The following is a 13,842-nucleotide window of genomic DNA, read 5'->3' on the forward strand; positions in this document are numbered from 1 at the left end:
GGAAAAGACGAGAGAGAAAGAAGGAAACGATCAGAGTGCAGGAGCTTGATCGTCGAAAGTCGCGATGAGACGCGAGACGAGGTCGAGGGCGTTCCGGAAGAAAGAAGTCTTCTTGTGAAGCAGAGACCGATCGGCCGACTGCAGAACTCTGCATGCAAAGCGCACACACGCAGAGCTGAGAAATCAGGAGAGCAGAGAACACCGAAGACGCCCTTTCTCGCTCTCTCTGAGAATTCAAAAGTCAGAGATACTCTGTCTCTTCCTCGCTTCGCCTTTCGCGTTCTCGCCGTCTGTCGCAGGCGCTCGCATCTCACACGTTCGCCAGCTGAAAAGAAATCCATTCATACCTCCACCTTCACATTATATATATATATATATACATATATATATACATATATATATTTATATATTTATTTATATATCTATTTATATATATATATATGTACGCAGATGCACACCCGCCTTCAGCAACCACAGAGAGAGGATGTGTGTGTGTGGGGGGAGGGGGGAAGTCGAGGTGTACGTACACGGCGATTCGGGGAGCGAGGGCAGAGAAGTCGGATTTGCGCGTGGAAGTCCAGAGCTTCCAGCGAGTGAGGTCGCGAAGTTCTTCAGCATTCGCTGCGCGCGAGTTTTCAGCAGTCTCCGCCTGCGCGGCAATCAGGAACGTCGTGCGAAACTCTTCGCGGTGCAGCTCCTGTTCTGCCGACAGCGCTTCAAAACAGACTTGCGCCTCTGAGGGTCGCGCGAAGGTAACGCAGAAGGCGCTGCAAAAAGGAAAAGGCGGGGACAGTCTCTTTCGGAAAAACGCAGAAGGACAAAGTCGAACAAGACGACAGCGAATGGAGACGATAAGAAAGAGGCACAGGCGAAAAGGGAAACGCGCGACCAGAAGAGGAAGAGAAGAAGCAAGGCGAACACCGCAGGACATGAACAAGAAAAACGAACGAACATGGAAGAAAGAAAAAACACAATGTCCTCGTCACAAACGTTACAAACATTGTTCCATCAGTTTCCACTCGTTCCCCGCCGGAAAACGCGAAAGACAGGACCTGGAAAAAGCTGCGAAGTGTATCGACATACGACTCGTGGCGGAGAAGAAAGGCGACTCTCGCGAAGTTTGGAACAAAGTCCTTCAAGACGCAAAACAAAGGGAATCCGTTCGTCACTTTGAAAAGGGAAGCACACGGAGTGTCTGTGTTGTCCTTACTGCTCGTAGGGAAGCGAGGCGCTTCCGTCGTTCTCGATTTCTTTCGCTCGGAGGTTTCGACAGAAGAGAACTGCCGATTCAGGAGAGAGCCTTCCTGTCTGTGTGTCTCGTTCTTCGTCGCCGAAGGCAAAGCTCTCAACTGGAAACGAACGCGCTTCGGCGCTCGAAAGGAAACTGCAAGAGGAGAGGGGAGAGACGCCCCGCGCAGACTCCGACTGCGGCATGCTCCAGAGTCTCCCGAGATTCTTCTGTGCTCGCGTCGCTCGTCAGTCACGACGCAAAGTCAAGACGCGTGGAAGACAGGAGACTCCTGAAACACAAAACGGACGAAGTTCGGAGACACGACAGAGATGACCATCCGTCGAAAAAGCTCTCCAGAAACCAACGTCCATAATATCTCACTTGGAAATGCATGCAGCATTCTTCATCAAACATACATAAATAGACATACAGATATATAAATATATTTATATATATATCTATATATATATATATATGTAGATGTGTATGTGCGCTTCAAAGTTCTTCGTAGACATGCGGGGATCTGAGGCTTTACGCGCGAGCCGCCTCGACACCGACGGCGCGAATCCCTGGAGCGCACTGAGAGCAGGGGAGGCGGGGGAAAACGAATAGGCGAACGCTTCGGAGCATTTTTAGAGCGCGAACGGAGTCGACAACCAGGTCGTTCGAGAGCAGAACTCTCCACTTTCTTTCGCGTCAAAGCCCAGCGCAGGACGGCGGACGCGAGAGCACGCACAGCGGTCTCTGCGGCCGCATGCACTACTCGGGAGGCACATTTGTTCGGTCAAATGACGCAATAAACAGCTTTTCCTCGGTTTTTTCGCTGCGAGAGGAAGACACGATTTGGAAGCGGAGGCGCGACAAGGGGAAGAGAGAGCCGCCTTAGAAGGCAAATGCTGTACACATCCCTCAACTTCCGTTCGACCGGGTCCGCCCACTCGCGCGGTCAACCTGGACCTTGACACAGATGCCGTTTTGAGTAGCGCGAACTTACGAGTTTCTGGAAACGTTGAGGGAGCGAAGATCTGTTGTCTATGGGACTGGCGGTCCACCGCGTAAAGGCGAGAAAAGATGTCGTGTGCCGTCGAGGCTTTTGGAGACTCAGAAGCGTCGTCCTGCGGAGTAGACGCCGCGCGCCGCGCGCAGGGAGACAGGAAGCGCGGGAGCAGAAGAAGGATGAGAGTGGACGCGGGGGGAGACTGCGTTGAAGAGATTTTTCGATGCAAAGACGCTGGGGGCTCGCTCATCGGGGGGAAAAGCAGAAATGTTGCGGGTGAACACTCTGGGAGGTCGCTCTGCTTTCCTCGACAGCGAGCGTCCACTGAAAAGCAGACTCGAAAAGGACGCTTCGAGCTGGCGTGAGAGATTTACCGAGAGGGTGTTGGAACAGACGAGACAAAGAACGTTATCGTCTGACACTGGAGAGAAACCAGGTCTTTCCTGCTGACGTCGTAGAAGGAAACAACAGTCAATTCGAGGAAAGTTTTGCAGGTCACGGCGACTTCATGTTCGATCGGTGGTGCTGCCACAAAGGAACAGTGGCACACTCTCCCGGCCGGCAAGAAGCATCGCCTTCCTGTGAAGGACGCTTTTCGCTCACGACTCGGTGTTTGCGATGAGGAAGAAGTTGTTTCCGTAAACCGAGACACTCCAGAGCTAAACGAGGGCATGCGACCCCTCGAGAAACGGCGGGAGCCATGTCTCCAGGAAAGCAGCTTTCCACGTATGGGGAAAAATCCGAGACTTTGCAAAGAGAACGGTGAAGTCGGGCACTCGGCGTGTACCGACCAACCACGTAGCTCTCAGGAAAAACCGCGGTGACTTCAGAAAAGCTAGCCGGGACGCTCGCTTGCGGAACGCCTTTATCCTGCGTTGTTGTCCACGTCGACGGGGAGAGAAAAAGGTCTGCGGGCATAGGTTGGCGTTAGTGTCCGCAGCTACCTGTTTTTCTGCGCAGCATGGACGCCGAGAGTTTAACCACGCGTTCACGTCTCAAACGATAAAGAAAAAGAGCGTAGTTCAACGCAGAAATTGGCCACCGGAGACACTTGTTCAGAAGCTGCGCAAACGCATTCGTCTGTTCAGATCATCCCGAAGCCTCGATCAGCTGCGTCGCTCCTCGCAGCCGCCAGCCGTGACGTCTGTAGGCTGCCCACCCGACCACAGAAAGGCAGGAAAGATCTTGTAGGCCTCTATGAATGAAAGTCTTTTTAGTAACACTGCGATTCGGGGGGCGCCTGGGTGCATCTGGGCAGTGTTGTCTAGGACATTTGCAGGCTCTGTTTTTCTCTCTTCGGTCGTTAACTTGCGAAACATGTTCCCGGTGTGCCGTCGAAAACATGGACGTGAAACGACAGGGGCCAGAACTCCATTCTTTGTTGACGAACTGACTTCCGAAATCTTAACATCAAGTGAGACGAAGAAGTGAGAGCATCCACCGGACAAGTCTGGCACGACGGCCGTGGAGATCGGTGCTGTTGTATCGATTTGAAGGAGGCGCAGGTACGGTTTCCGCGCGCTGTGTGTGCCTCTTGAGGAACTTGGAATTTTCGACTACAAGTCTTGTCTCTTACCTCTTTAGGCTTTGCAATGTAAAACGTTTGAGCGAAGCGAGTGAAAAATGCACTTTTCTCTCGAATCTAATCAAATCTGATCTCTGTAGGCCGCTTCCAGTTTCCGAGCAATGCAAGTCCCAAGCCGGGTTCCTGTCTACGAAGGATCTGACCGGGACTGACAGAGACTGGATGTTTTCCTCGTCTCTTTTGAAACTGGAGGGGAAGCACCGCCCGTGGTTGTGTTCTTCTAGTGACTTCAGGAGGTACAAAGATTGGAAGAATGGAAAAAAAAACTTCCTCTATCTCTACTGCACCCACGCGGTTCTTCCCCTGCGGGAACCTTTCCTTTTTGCTCCTTCGTTCTTTCAACTTCGTTCTAAAAAAGTCCTCGTTCACACAGAACTCCAGAAACGCTTGTTCGAGCTCCCTGTACCGTCGCGTTAGAGCTTTTCAGCCGCTCTTCACGAGCAGGTTCCCCTCTTTCGTGAAAGCGTTGTTGCTTCGCGGGCAATTCTCGATCAAAAAACACGCAAACACCACGAAAACGCGAGCGGGAAACGAAAAACAGAAACAGGCAACTAGAGAGAAGGAGCGACATTTCCTGCGCGACCTGCCCTTAAGGCTCCTGCGTAGGCGGTCGAGCGGGGCCTGCCGCCGGAGCAAGAATTACCTGAGGTGACTCGCAAGAAAGAAGCAAAGACGTAGCGATGCATCATCCATCGAAATATAAAGAATTTGCAGAGGAAGCGACACGCTCTGTCTAGGATTGGAAGAATGTCGACGGAACCACAAATCTGTACAGATACCCCCGTCTTTGAGTACGTCTACAGACAAGGGCGGATGCGCCGAACTACAAACATGTATGAATGTACCCTGGCTTGTCGATGTAGGCACAAGAACGGATATGTCGCAATTTGAACACAGGCAAAGAGACACGTCCTCCTCTGAAACCGGTTCCTTATAGACTTCCCGAAATGTACACCCATTTAGATATGCTCTTCATTCATGCGTGAGAGAACGGACTGATCTGTGGGCAGGCAAGACCATGCACAGCAACGCCGACCGGAGACACCGACAACTGGCATTTAATGAAACAGAAATGCGATGAACTTCCCCACGGTAGAAGCGTCTTTCATCCAAAAGGCAGCCTACAAATGCCACAATGACGAAAAGAAGGAATCCTCACCTTGCATGTGTGTTTCTTCCCCTCTCGAAGAACATCTACCACGACCGCATCTCCGGGTGCTCGACTCAGAATGAAGTCGAAGAGCTGAAGCGAGGAACAGCCAGGAAACGTTGGAGAAAACTGTTTTTTATTCCGTCGGTCACCTCGTCAGTCGTCCTCTGTGGCCGAGAAGAGGGGCAATCTCTTGGACGATTCCGATGGAAAAAGCAAACGAACCTTAATCGAGGGAACCAAGAAACGACCAAGCCAAGCAACGTCTGTGGCGTTATCAGAGCAGAGGCGAGATGCGTAGCTTGGCTCTGTTGCTTGCTTCGCCTTCACGCGTTCGAGTCAGGACTTTCCTCTTTTATCTCTTTGCCCTTCTTACTGCATGCAGACGACGAACTGGACATCCGTCAGCGGCAACGACGAGATCTCCTTTTCGGACGCCTGCCTTCTCTGCGGGGCTGCCTGGCACGACCGAGTCAACGCGCAGATCGTCTGAAAAAAAACAAATCGAGGTGCCCTGGACTTTCAGTTGTTTCCTCACGATGTAGTGCGTTTTCGTCGCCCACAGAGGTTCCATCTCTTCTGACGAGAGTCGTCCGAAACCGCTTGTTCCCATCGCCCAACGAAATCAGAAGGATCCGAAGGCCTCCGGCCCTCTCGCGCTCCCTATCCGAAGCCTCGCCATCCGTTGCCGTGTCTCTTGACGCGTTTTTTCTCATTCGCTCTGTGGCGTCTTCTCTGCCCCTCCCTGGCTTCTACTCTCCCTTTCCTCCAGTTCCGTTTCTGGCATTCGTTCTCTCTATTCCGCTCATTTCGCGGTATTTCCTCTTCTTTCTCTCTCGCGTTTCGTCTCAATTTCTCTCTTGCGCACGGTCGGTCGGAGATGCAGCGACTGCGTCGTCCCTGGACATTGCAAAGGCGGCGACCTGGGCCAACGCCGTCGGCCTTTGAAAAACCAGACCTGCGAGGATAAAAAAACATGCAAAAAGCACAGTTCTGCGAGAACTCGAAACACCGTACAAACGTTTTGCAGGCCTTTCTGCAGCTATTTACCCAGCTGCTCGCGGGCACTACCGTGAGTATTTATTCGATTGCATGCAGACTCGTCTTTGAGACTTATTCAACTGCATGCGCGCGCTGGTGTCTCCGCATTTTTGCTACCCCAGATAGACGGCTTGCCTGCCGTCGGAGAGCGCTGCGAGAAAAAAGGACGCTTTGCAAACCTCCCTCTGCAGGAAGACCTGCGGGTGCGGATCTGCTATACGGGAAGGCGGGGAAGATCGTAGAAAGCTAACGCGTTAGGAGATGAGTGTAACTTTCGAGAGAAAGAGCGATGGACAAGAAAGGGCAGCCTGGTCAGGGGCTATAAGCGCAGGAGAGGAGACCAGAATGCTGTCTCAGAGCGGTGCCGAGAAAGAAACGTGAAGACGCGTCGTCAGAAAGACAGTGCGAAAACGAAGGCGCGAACCGCTCCAAAAACAGAGAGGGAAGTCGCTGTCTGCCACGGACAGAGATCGACAGAAACTGCAGATCACTTGCCTAGCGAGGGCGCTTGGTACCGTCCTGTCGCGTCCAGCTGCTCGGCCACCGCAGCGACGAAGTGGATCGGCAGTGCGAGCCTGAAGAAGAAACATGCGGAGAGACGACCGAGCAAGAAACAGCAACCGTGAGAGTGGGGCGGACTCTCGCCGATGTCTCTCTGTCACGGTTTCCCAGGGAGCTCTGTGCACTGAACAGAGAGGCGAGTCCGGCCGCACGACAGCGTCGTATCTCCAGACGTTGAAACGAGCGTTCGACTGAAGAAAAAGGCCTCTGTCTGTCTCCAGTTGTTTGTAGATGCTTTACTTTCTTCAGCCGAAACGGAGAACCGCAAATACGCAATATTCCACCCGATTCTGCACTCGCGGTTAGACGACCAAAGAGTCGAGGACGGTCCACATGCTGCACAGCGGCGCGACGTCTTCGTTGCTTCTCTGTTCTCTGTCATCGCCTCTCTCGCTCCATGCTTTTGTTCCTAGCTGGGCAGTTGCATTCGCCGTCTACATCTGTGCCTGTCTCTCTCCGCCGCGCTCCTCCCTTCTCGACCCCAACGTCGGCCGCGCCTCTCTTCTCGCTTCTCGAGATTCTCTCTAGCTTCTCTCTGTCTCTCTCTTCTTCGTGTCTGTTCTCTCTCTTCTTCGTGTCTGTTCTCTCTCTCTGTCTCTGTTCTCTCTCTCTCTGTCTCTGTTCTCTCTCTGTGTCTCTGTTCTCTCTGTTCTTTGGCTTGTGTGTCTTTCTCTCTGCTTTCTCTCTTCTGCAGCACTTGACATTTTCCATGTCTCGCCTTCCGTTCTCCAGCTGGTGTTCTCACCCGTAATCTTGGAATTTCTTCACAACCATGCCCACTACTTCTCCGCGCATGTTCGCCACGAGAGATCCCGACATGCCTGAGAAGTCCACGCAAGGCACCAGATGGTCCTTTCTTCGGTGTCTCCTTTTCCCCGACTTCAAGCTGTCAGTCTCCTGCTCCATCTTCTCCCTCGGTGCCGACACCGCGTCTGCTGGCAGACGCCGTACACATGGTGCTTGGCGTAGAAACAGCACTGTGATGAAAAAACAAAGACCCTCAAGGTCACAGAGCGAGTTCAGCAGAACTGGAAGCAAGTGGAGGGACGTGCAGCTGATTGGTCCTTCATGTTTGTCGCTCGCAGGCGTCTTCGAAGAAAAAACGACAGCACGGTTGAGACCGTGGAAGAAGAGCTGTTTTCCTTTCGGCTAGAAACCACAGGTGCAGAGTGTCTGTGCTCACGCGCTATGAAGCCACTCGCAACGAAATCCAGCTTTCTTGTCTTCAGAGCGATGACGCGATACGTTTCGCGGCCGTCGTCGGAGACAAGTGGAAACGGAGTCCAGTGCAGATCTCTTGTCTTTCTGCTCTTGACGGCGTTCCCTGGCCTCCCAAAACGTGACGGAAGCTGCGCCAAACAACGCGCGTTCTGCTGGTTCGTCTGTGTCTCGGTCGCTTGGCTTTGCCGCGCGCAGACTCACCTGGAAGCGTGATGAGACCCAGCTGGACGTAGCCCACCTGCGCGTCGACGTCCAAGGAAGAAAACGACTGACATGGCTGGCTCGCGACGCCACACGCACCCACAGGTTCATCGCCGCACTGCAAAAACCACGACAAAAGAGGGAGAAGAAAGACGAACTCCCAGGACAAAATGGCCATACATACCCGAGAGCGCGGTGACCGTGGGATCCCTGCAGCGTTCCCTACACCCTGTCGAGACAGACGGCAAGTTCGAGTTCAAGTTGCCGCATCGATGCGGACGCGAAGCAGCGCCGAATGCTGCGTTTTGCTGCGGAGACGAACGCAGGATGAAGTGAAGACGAGACACGAACGCGCAAGCCAGACTGATCTTCGCGACCATGCGAAGCTCGACTGTCGAGACGCTTCTGGGAACCGTCTCCAAGATTCCTTCACCAGCCTGGAGCTCTTCCTCAACGCGACATGCAATCTCCAAACAAGGTTGGCCACAAAGACCAGGCATGCTGGGGACCGCCCGTCGTCAGAAACAACTCGGAGTCCTGATCCTCTCTGACTGGACGGCAGAGTCGAGGCGGCTCTGCAGCAGTGGTGTTTGGAAGCATTTTAAAATCGGCTTCGGAAACGGCATGGAGCGGTGCACGCAAAAGGGCAGGCCGCCCGCGGCATCAACAGGATGCAGACTCCTTTCTATTCGGATCGCGGGCATGCTCAAAAACCATCACCTTCGCGCGGTTGCAGCACAGAGAGGACGCGAACCGCGTAGAACCGCCCAGGCTGAGGGCCTCACCCTTTTTTCTCCCTTTCACTTTTTCCAACTTTTCTCTCACGTAAGTTGTTCCAACAGCGACGACGAATTCTCCCAGTCTCGGCCGATACGGACTCTCCTTCTTCTCGAGTCGTCGAGGATCTTCTGGAGAGGAGACGACGCCAACAAAAAGACAGAAAACAGAGGACGCATAGACTGCAGATGCACACCCAGAAGGGATGACAAGTCGGCGAAGACTCTGAGCTTCACGAGAAACGAGAGAAGTTTGGAGAGATGCGGATCGAACCGGTCGACGAGTGAAGATGACGTTTGACCATTCAGTCACGAGTCTCGATCTCGAACGTGGTTACGGTTGTGAACGGGTGCCGAGTTCGATGAGTGGATCTAAGGCTTGGCATTTTCCCCCATGCACAATCCGAAAGCACAAGCGGAACCCAAGGTATTGCGTGGTACCAGAAACAATACCATCCTACACTTCTGTATTTGCAAAAACATAAAATAGAATACTGCCTAAGACAGCGAACCGTGTGGTGGACTGCAATATCCAAGAAGCCTGTCGGCGCTTCAGTGGACCAGTGAGGTACGAACAGAGTCGGCGTTCCCTCGGGACTCTTTTTTTTAGCCTTGTTTGAGCAAAGACGCGACAGGGCCTGTAGCGCCTCCTGGTCCTCCGTCTAGTCGCATGCTACGTTCGGAGAAACAAGCGAAGTGGAACTTCCCCAGGCGCGTCCACGACGTACACTTTGACTGGTCGTTAGCACTCCAACGGACGCTTTTCCAGTGTCTCAGGCACTACAGTATCTCCGTCCAGATCTAGCGAACATTGTCAAAGAAGCAGATTTGACCAAGTCCGGGTGCATTTCTGACACAAGTTTCTATCTGCTTCTCCTTTCTCTCCGTCGTCACTTTCAGGACTCTCAAGGGAGGCGCATAAAGTTTTTTCCATTTCGGAGAGAACGCAAGAGCTCCCAGAAGGACCGTGTTTTGCGCGGGTCTGCTGATTCTTTGGCTGGAAACTCAGGGATTGCGAGCCTCGACGCTCTTCCCGTCGCCTCGCTCACAGATGAAAATCGTGACTTCTTTAGCTCAAAAAACGACACAGAGATTGGCGACCGGCGACTCACGGATGGGGCTCTGCAACGACACACCGGGGAGGCGAAGCGGCGCGCCATCTGGCGCTCGGAGACGCAGAACAGCCACATCAGACCCTGAGGAAAAACAAAGAAAACGGAACAGCGACCTCCTGGCCAGTCTTACTGTCGAGCCTCATGGTGCCCTGCATGCGGCGAGAAGAAGAGGATTCAAGACGAGTGTGGTTCTCTGTTGGCCGGCAGGGCCTGTCGCAAATTGAGAGCGTCGCATCCCTTGAACGTTTCCGTTGACGTGGAAGCGTCTCCACTGACAAGTCGGTAGGCATTTGACATTGAGGCGTACGCCCTGTCCGGCCAGGTGAACGAACCGCTGAATGAGAAGGTAAGCAGAGAGCTCACACTGCGCTTACGAGAGTCTCTCCCTCGGAGGTCGCTCCAAAAAAGCCGGCCGTCGTCGGTCTTCACGACGTAGACAACTTCTTCGTCTGTCGCGTCGTCGCGACTTTTCGACGGGGAGGACAGGTTTGACAAGCAGCGCGACAGATCGAGAGAGCGAGACCGCGAAGATGAACTGCCTTTCGAACTTTCCTCCGCGCCGTCCTCAAATGCAGCCCGGGGCAAAAGGCGCAGCAAAGGCGAGCATGAAGACAGAGAAAAGCCGCAAGACGGAAACGAAGAAGAAGAACAAGAGAAAGGTGTAGGCGACGAACTTTTTCCAGAGGGCGTTGCAGGAGAAAGGAGAGCAGGTTGCAGAGAGGGTGGCAATGCGGACGCAGATGCGTTTCCAGGAAACTGGAAACGTACTTCGTCGCTGTCTTCGGGTGAACTCTGAAACAAAAAACGACACCCTACTCAAAAAATTTCCTGACTTTTCGTCTCGCATTTGCCTCGCGTGACCGCCCCTGCTGCGAGCGCCTGGGGATCCTTTTACATCTTGAAACACACAGCAGTTGCGTTGGCTGCAGATGAATGCTTTTCCTTCCTGTTGCGTGAGTAGCAGGTGGCGGGGGAGACCCCCAAGGGAGCAAAGTCCGGACGCGGCGGACAGGGAGACCGAGACACCGCGAAGAAGGAATAGGGACGCCAAGCAAGTCTCGCACTGCTCCTTCACTCAAGAAAATAATCTGCATTACCAAGCAGCTGTCTACCGATATCCTTTTCACTGACGACATGTTCATGTTCCTAAACTCCACTTCCAAACAGCCTCCTGCGGTCCATCCTTCTCTGCGACCCTCAGAGATGCCGAGTGAGGTAAGATCTCACTGAAGCAAGGTGACACGAAGCTATTTTCGCATTTGTTCACTAGAGGGAGGGATGCAATTGTGAAGACGACTTTCTTGCGTCTCTCTCGTAACTGGAGTCCTATTCTGTAGCCCAGGAACTCCGTGTCTCCGTTCGTTCCACTTCGTCCGACTCAACAGCACCTGGTCATCCACCCTCCCTCGTTTTTACGCAGGCGCGCTGCTGGACGCGGTGGACTCCTCGTTCCTCTCTCAGCTGTCGCGGTTTTTGACGCGGGCGATCGCGTACTCTTTTCACGATCACGCGGAATCGGAAAAGACGCAAAGGCAGAAGAAAGGTAACGCTGGACAGCGACGCAGGATGAACAGCTTCTTCTGGGGATGAGGTCGCGGTCGAGTTCTCCTTTGCTTTATCTATGGGGCTGTCATGTTACGTTCTGCACTGGATTTTGGAGTTCTTTCAACTCCGCTACACGCGAAAGAAGCGACGGTTCGATGTCGTTTCTGTTCCCGCCAATAAAACGCAGAGAAGCTCACGCTTTGTTCTGCTGAGGCTATGGCGACTGCGTGACCTCCTCTAAAGCTCGAGTCACGACGCCTCTTGAGTGCAGGCCCGCAACAAACAGAGACGCAGAAAAAGCGGAGCGAGGGCCATACGAGGCGAAACGAGAACAGAAAAAAGAGAACAGAAAAAAAAGAAGAAAAAAGAAAATGCACTTACTTCTTCGTCAAACAGATGCGCCGCAGTGACGACGACACCTGAAAGAAAAGCATCGCAGGATGGAGACCCCAGCAAACGCGAGAGTTCGATGACGAGCTCTGCTCCTTCAGCTCCTCGACGGGGAGAAACTCTCTGCACTCAATCAAATAGGCGCCGCAGCCTCCTTCGCTCTCACGAATACATGACCGCCTTCCGATTCACTTGCATGCAGTCAGATGTTCACAAGTAGATACTCGTGCAGAACTTCACATGCACGCAAACACACATAAGCCGACACAGGAGACAATTCTATGCAGCTATATACGTTAAAACACAGAGAGAAGGAAATATACGTAGATTTGTGGTGACGACGGCTCCAGATGCATGTACATCTCCATAAAAACATATATCTGCATATATATATATATGTATATATGTCGATTTGGATGCGGGTGCGTATGTCGACGCATACCTTCCGGTTTGAGGACGAATCCGGAGCCCGCGTAGTGGACAGTGACGATTCCACGAGACGTTTGTGGCGTTTCTTTCTTTGTTTCGACGAGTGCTCTCTCGTCGGCCTGCCGCGAGGTGTCTCCGCAGACAGTGGGGCTTCTCGCCCTCCGTACCCGGTAGATTCTCACGACTGCAGGCCTCACCGCCTCCACGATTTCGGGGAGCTTTGCGTCGTGCGGCAGTGAAGGCGCAGAGGAAGGAGACGCCACAGACAGCGCTGGCGAGGAAGAGGAGAGAAATCGTCTCCCGAAGAAGCCACTCGGTCCTGTCTCGCCGGCGGAGGAACACGAGGCAGGGGGCGAGACAGGCCGAGCCGCGGCGGGGAGAATGACAGAACTCGAGGGCCAGGCAGAGGCGGAACGAAGGGCAGCAGGGAAGGGAGAACAGAAGAAGGACGAGCTGGAAGAGAACGCAGAGTCCTTCGAGAAGGAAAAAGCAGGCACAGCGGACGGACGCGAGGACGAGAGAGCGAGAGGAGAAGACATGGAGAACGAGCGGTAGCGAGAACGGCCTAGACTTGGATCTACAGCCGTCGGCGTCTTTGTCCGAGTCTTGACCCTCTGGAGTTTTTTGTCGGACTTCTCTCGTTGCGAACATGGAAGAAACCAAAGGAGAAGAACAAATGGGGCAGACCCTCGCATCAAGCGCCTTTTTCTTTGCCCTCGACTTGCATCTCCGTCCTTTTCCTCTTGTCTCCCTTTCGCTGGGAGAAGCGAGGCCGACGTTGTCCCTTGGCAAGGAGACACCGGAAGCAGACGCGGCCGTGAAGCCATGAAGATCGGACCAGGCGCCCGAGCGGCCCGGGAGGCGAGGCGCTCGCGCATGTTGGAAGTAATCCTTCAGACCTTGTTACCTCTTTCTGTTGTCTTTGTTTTTTTCTTTTTTTCTCGGCTTGTCTGTCCTGTCCGCGTCTCCGTTTTCACTTGCGTTCGAACCACTGGAGGAGACACATGGATTCGAAGGGTACAGAAGAGACTCTTCCGGGGCAGAGACACGAGGGGAATATCAGAATAAGTGAGAAGCAAAAGAGCGAAAAAATGGAGGAAGCGGAATGAAAACATCGGATATATATAGAAGGAAAGGAGACGCGGCGGGGACAAGGGCGGGAGAAAGCAACGAAGGCGGGAGAAAGCAACGAAGGCGGGAGAAGGGAGGAAGGGGAGAGGAGACGGAGACGAAAAAAGGGAGGTCGCCAAAACCAGAATTTCTCCTCACCGCATTTGTCTCAGACTTTTTCCTTTTTCCGCTATTTGAAAAGTTACAACATAAATCGCGCGTTCCACGCTGTTTTCTGCGGCGCGCGTGTCTTGCGCATCTTTTCTTTCGTCTGACCAGAGCCGTCCTTCCCCGTCCTCTCATCTCTCCTCCCGTTCCGTTTTTCGCTGCCGCCGCCCCCTCCTCTCCAAGCTTCTTTTCCGAGAGGCAGTGAGAACAACCGCTCGAAGAGAGGAACGGTTCCGCGAGTCGCGACCGCGCATGTGTGTGCTACGAAAAGTCACGCATTTTTTTCGTTTTTCTCCTCGCCGCTCGACTGGCGCCTTCGCCT

At 53.4% G+C, this 13,842-nt stretch overlaps 2 protein-coding genes across 2 annotated transcripts; both read right to left on the reverse strand.

Moving 5' to 3' along the window:
- Positions 1–30: 30 nt before the first annotated feature.
- On the reverse strand, positions 31–3,593 carry TGME49_318300 (hypothetical protein; the record flags this gene model as incomplete). The annotated part of the gene is made up of 5 exons (XM_002369728.2): positions 2,226–3,593; positions 1,485–1,520; positions 1,211–1,349; positions 528–767; positions 31–148 (listed from the first exon to the last, which is right to left on the reverse strand). Exons 1-5 carry the CDS (start codon positions 2,476–2,478, stop codon positions 31–33), a joined length of 786 nt encoding a protein of 261 aa, XP_002369769.1. The 5' UTR covers positions 2,479–3,593.
- An 809-nt stretch (positions 3,594–4,402) lies between these two features.
- TGME49_318290 (hypothetical protein) lies at positions 4,403–13,070 on the reverse strand (the record flags this gene model as incomplete). Its single annotated transcript, XM_018782923.1, has 13 exons — positions 12,256–13,070; positions 11,805–11,842; positions 10,253–10,670; positions 9,876–9,959; positions 8,813–8,895; positions 7,988–8,105; positions 7,311–7,386; positions 6,496–6,579; positions 6,184–6,215; positions 5,832–5,921; positions 5,340–5,452; positions 4,973–5,056; positions 4,403–4,456 (listed from the first exon to the last, which is right to left on the reverse strand). Exons 1-13 carry the CDS (start codon positions 13,067–13,069, stop codon positions 4,403–4,405), a joined length of 2,088 nt encoding a protein of 695 aa, XP_018637997.1. The 5' UTR covers position 13,070.
- Positions 13,071–13,842: the final 772 nt, after the last annotated feature.

This window comes from Toxoplasma gondii, chromosome IV (genome assembly GCF_000006565.2).
Source record: "Toxoplasma gondii ME49 chromosome IV, whole genome shotgun sequence".
Taxonomy (NCBI): domain Eukaryota; phylum Apicomplexa; class Conoidasida; order Eucoccidiorida; family Sarcocystidae; genus Toxoplasma; species Toxoplasma gondii.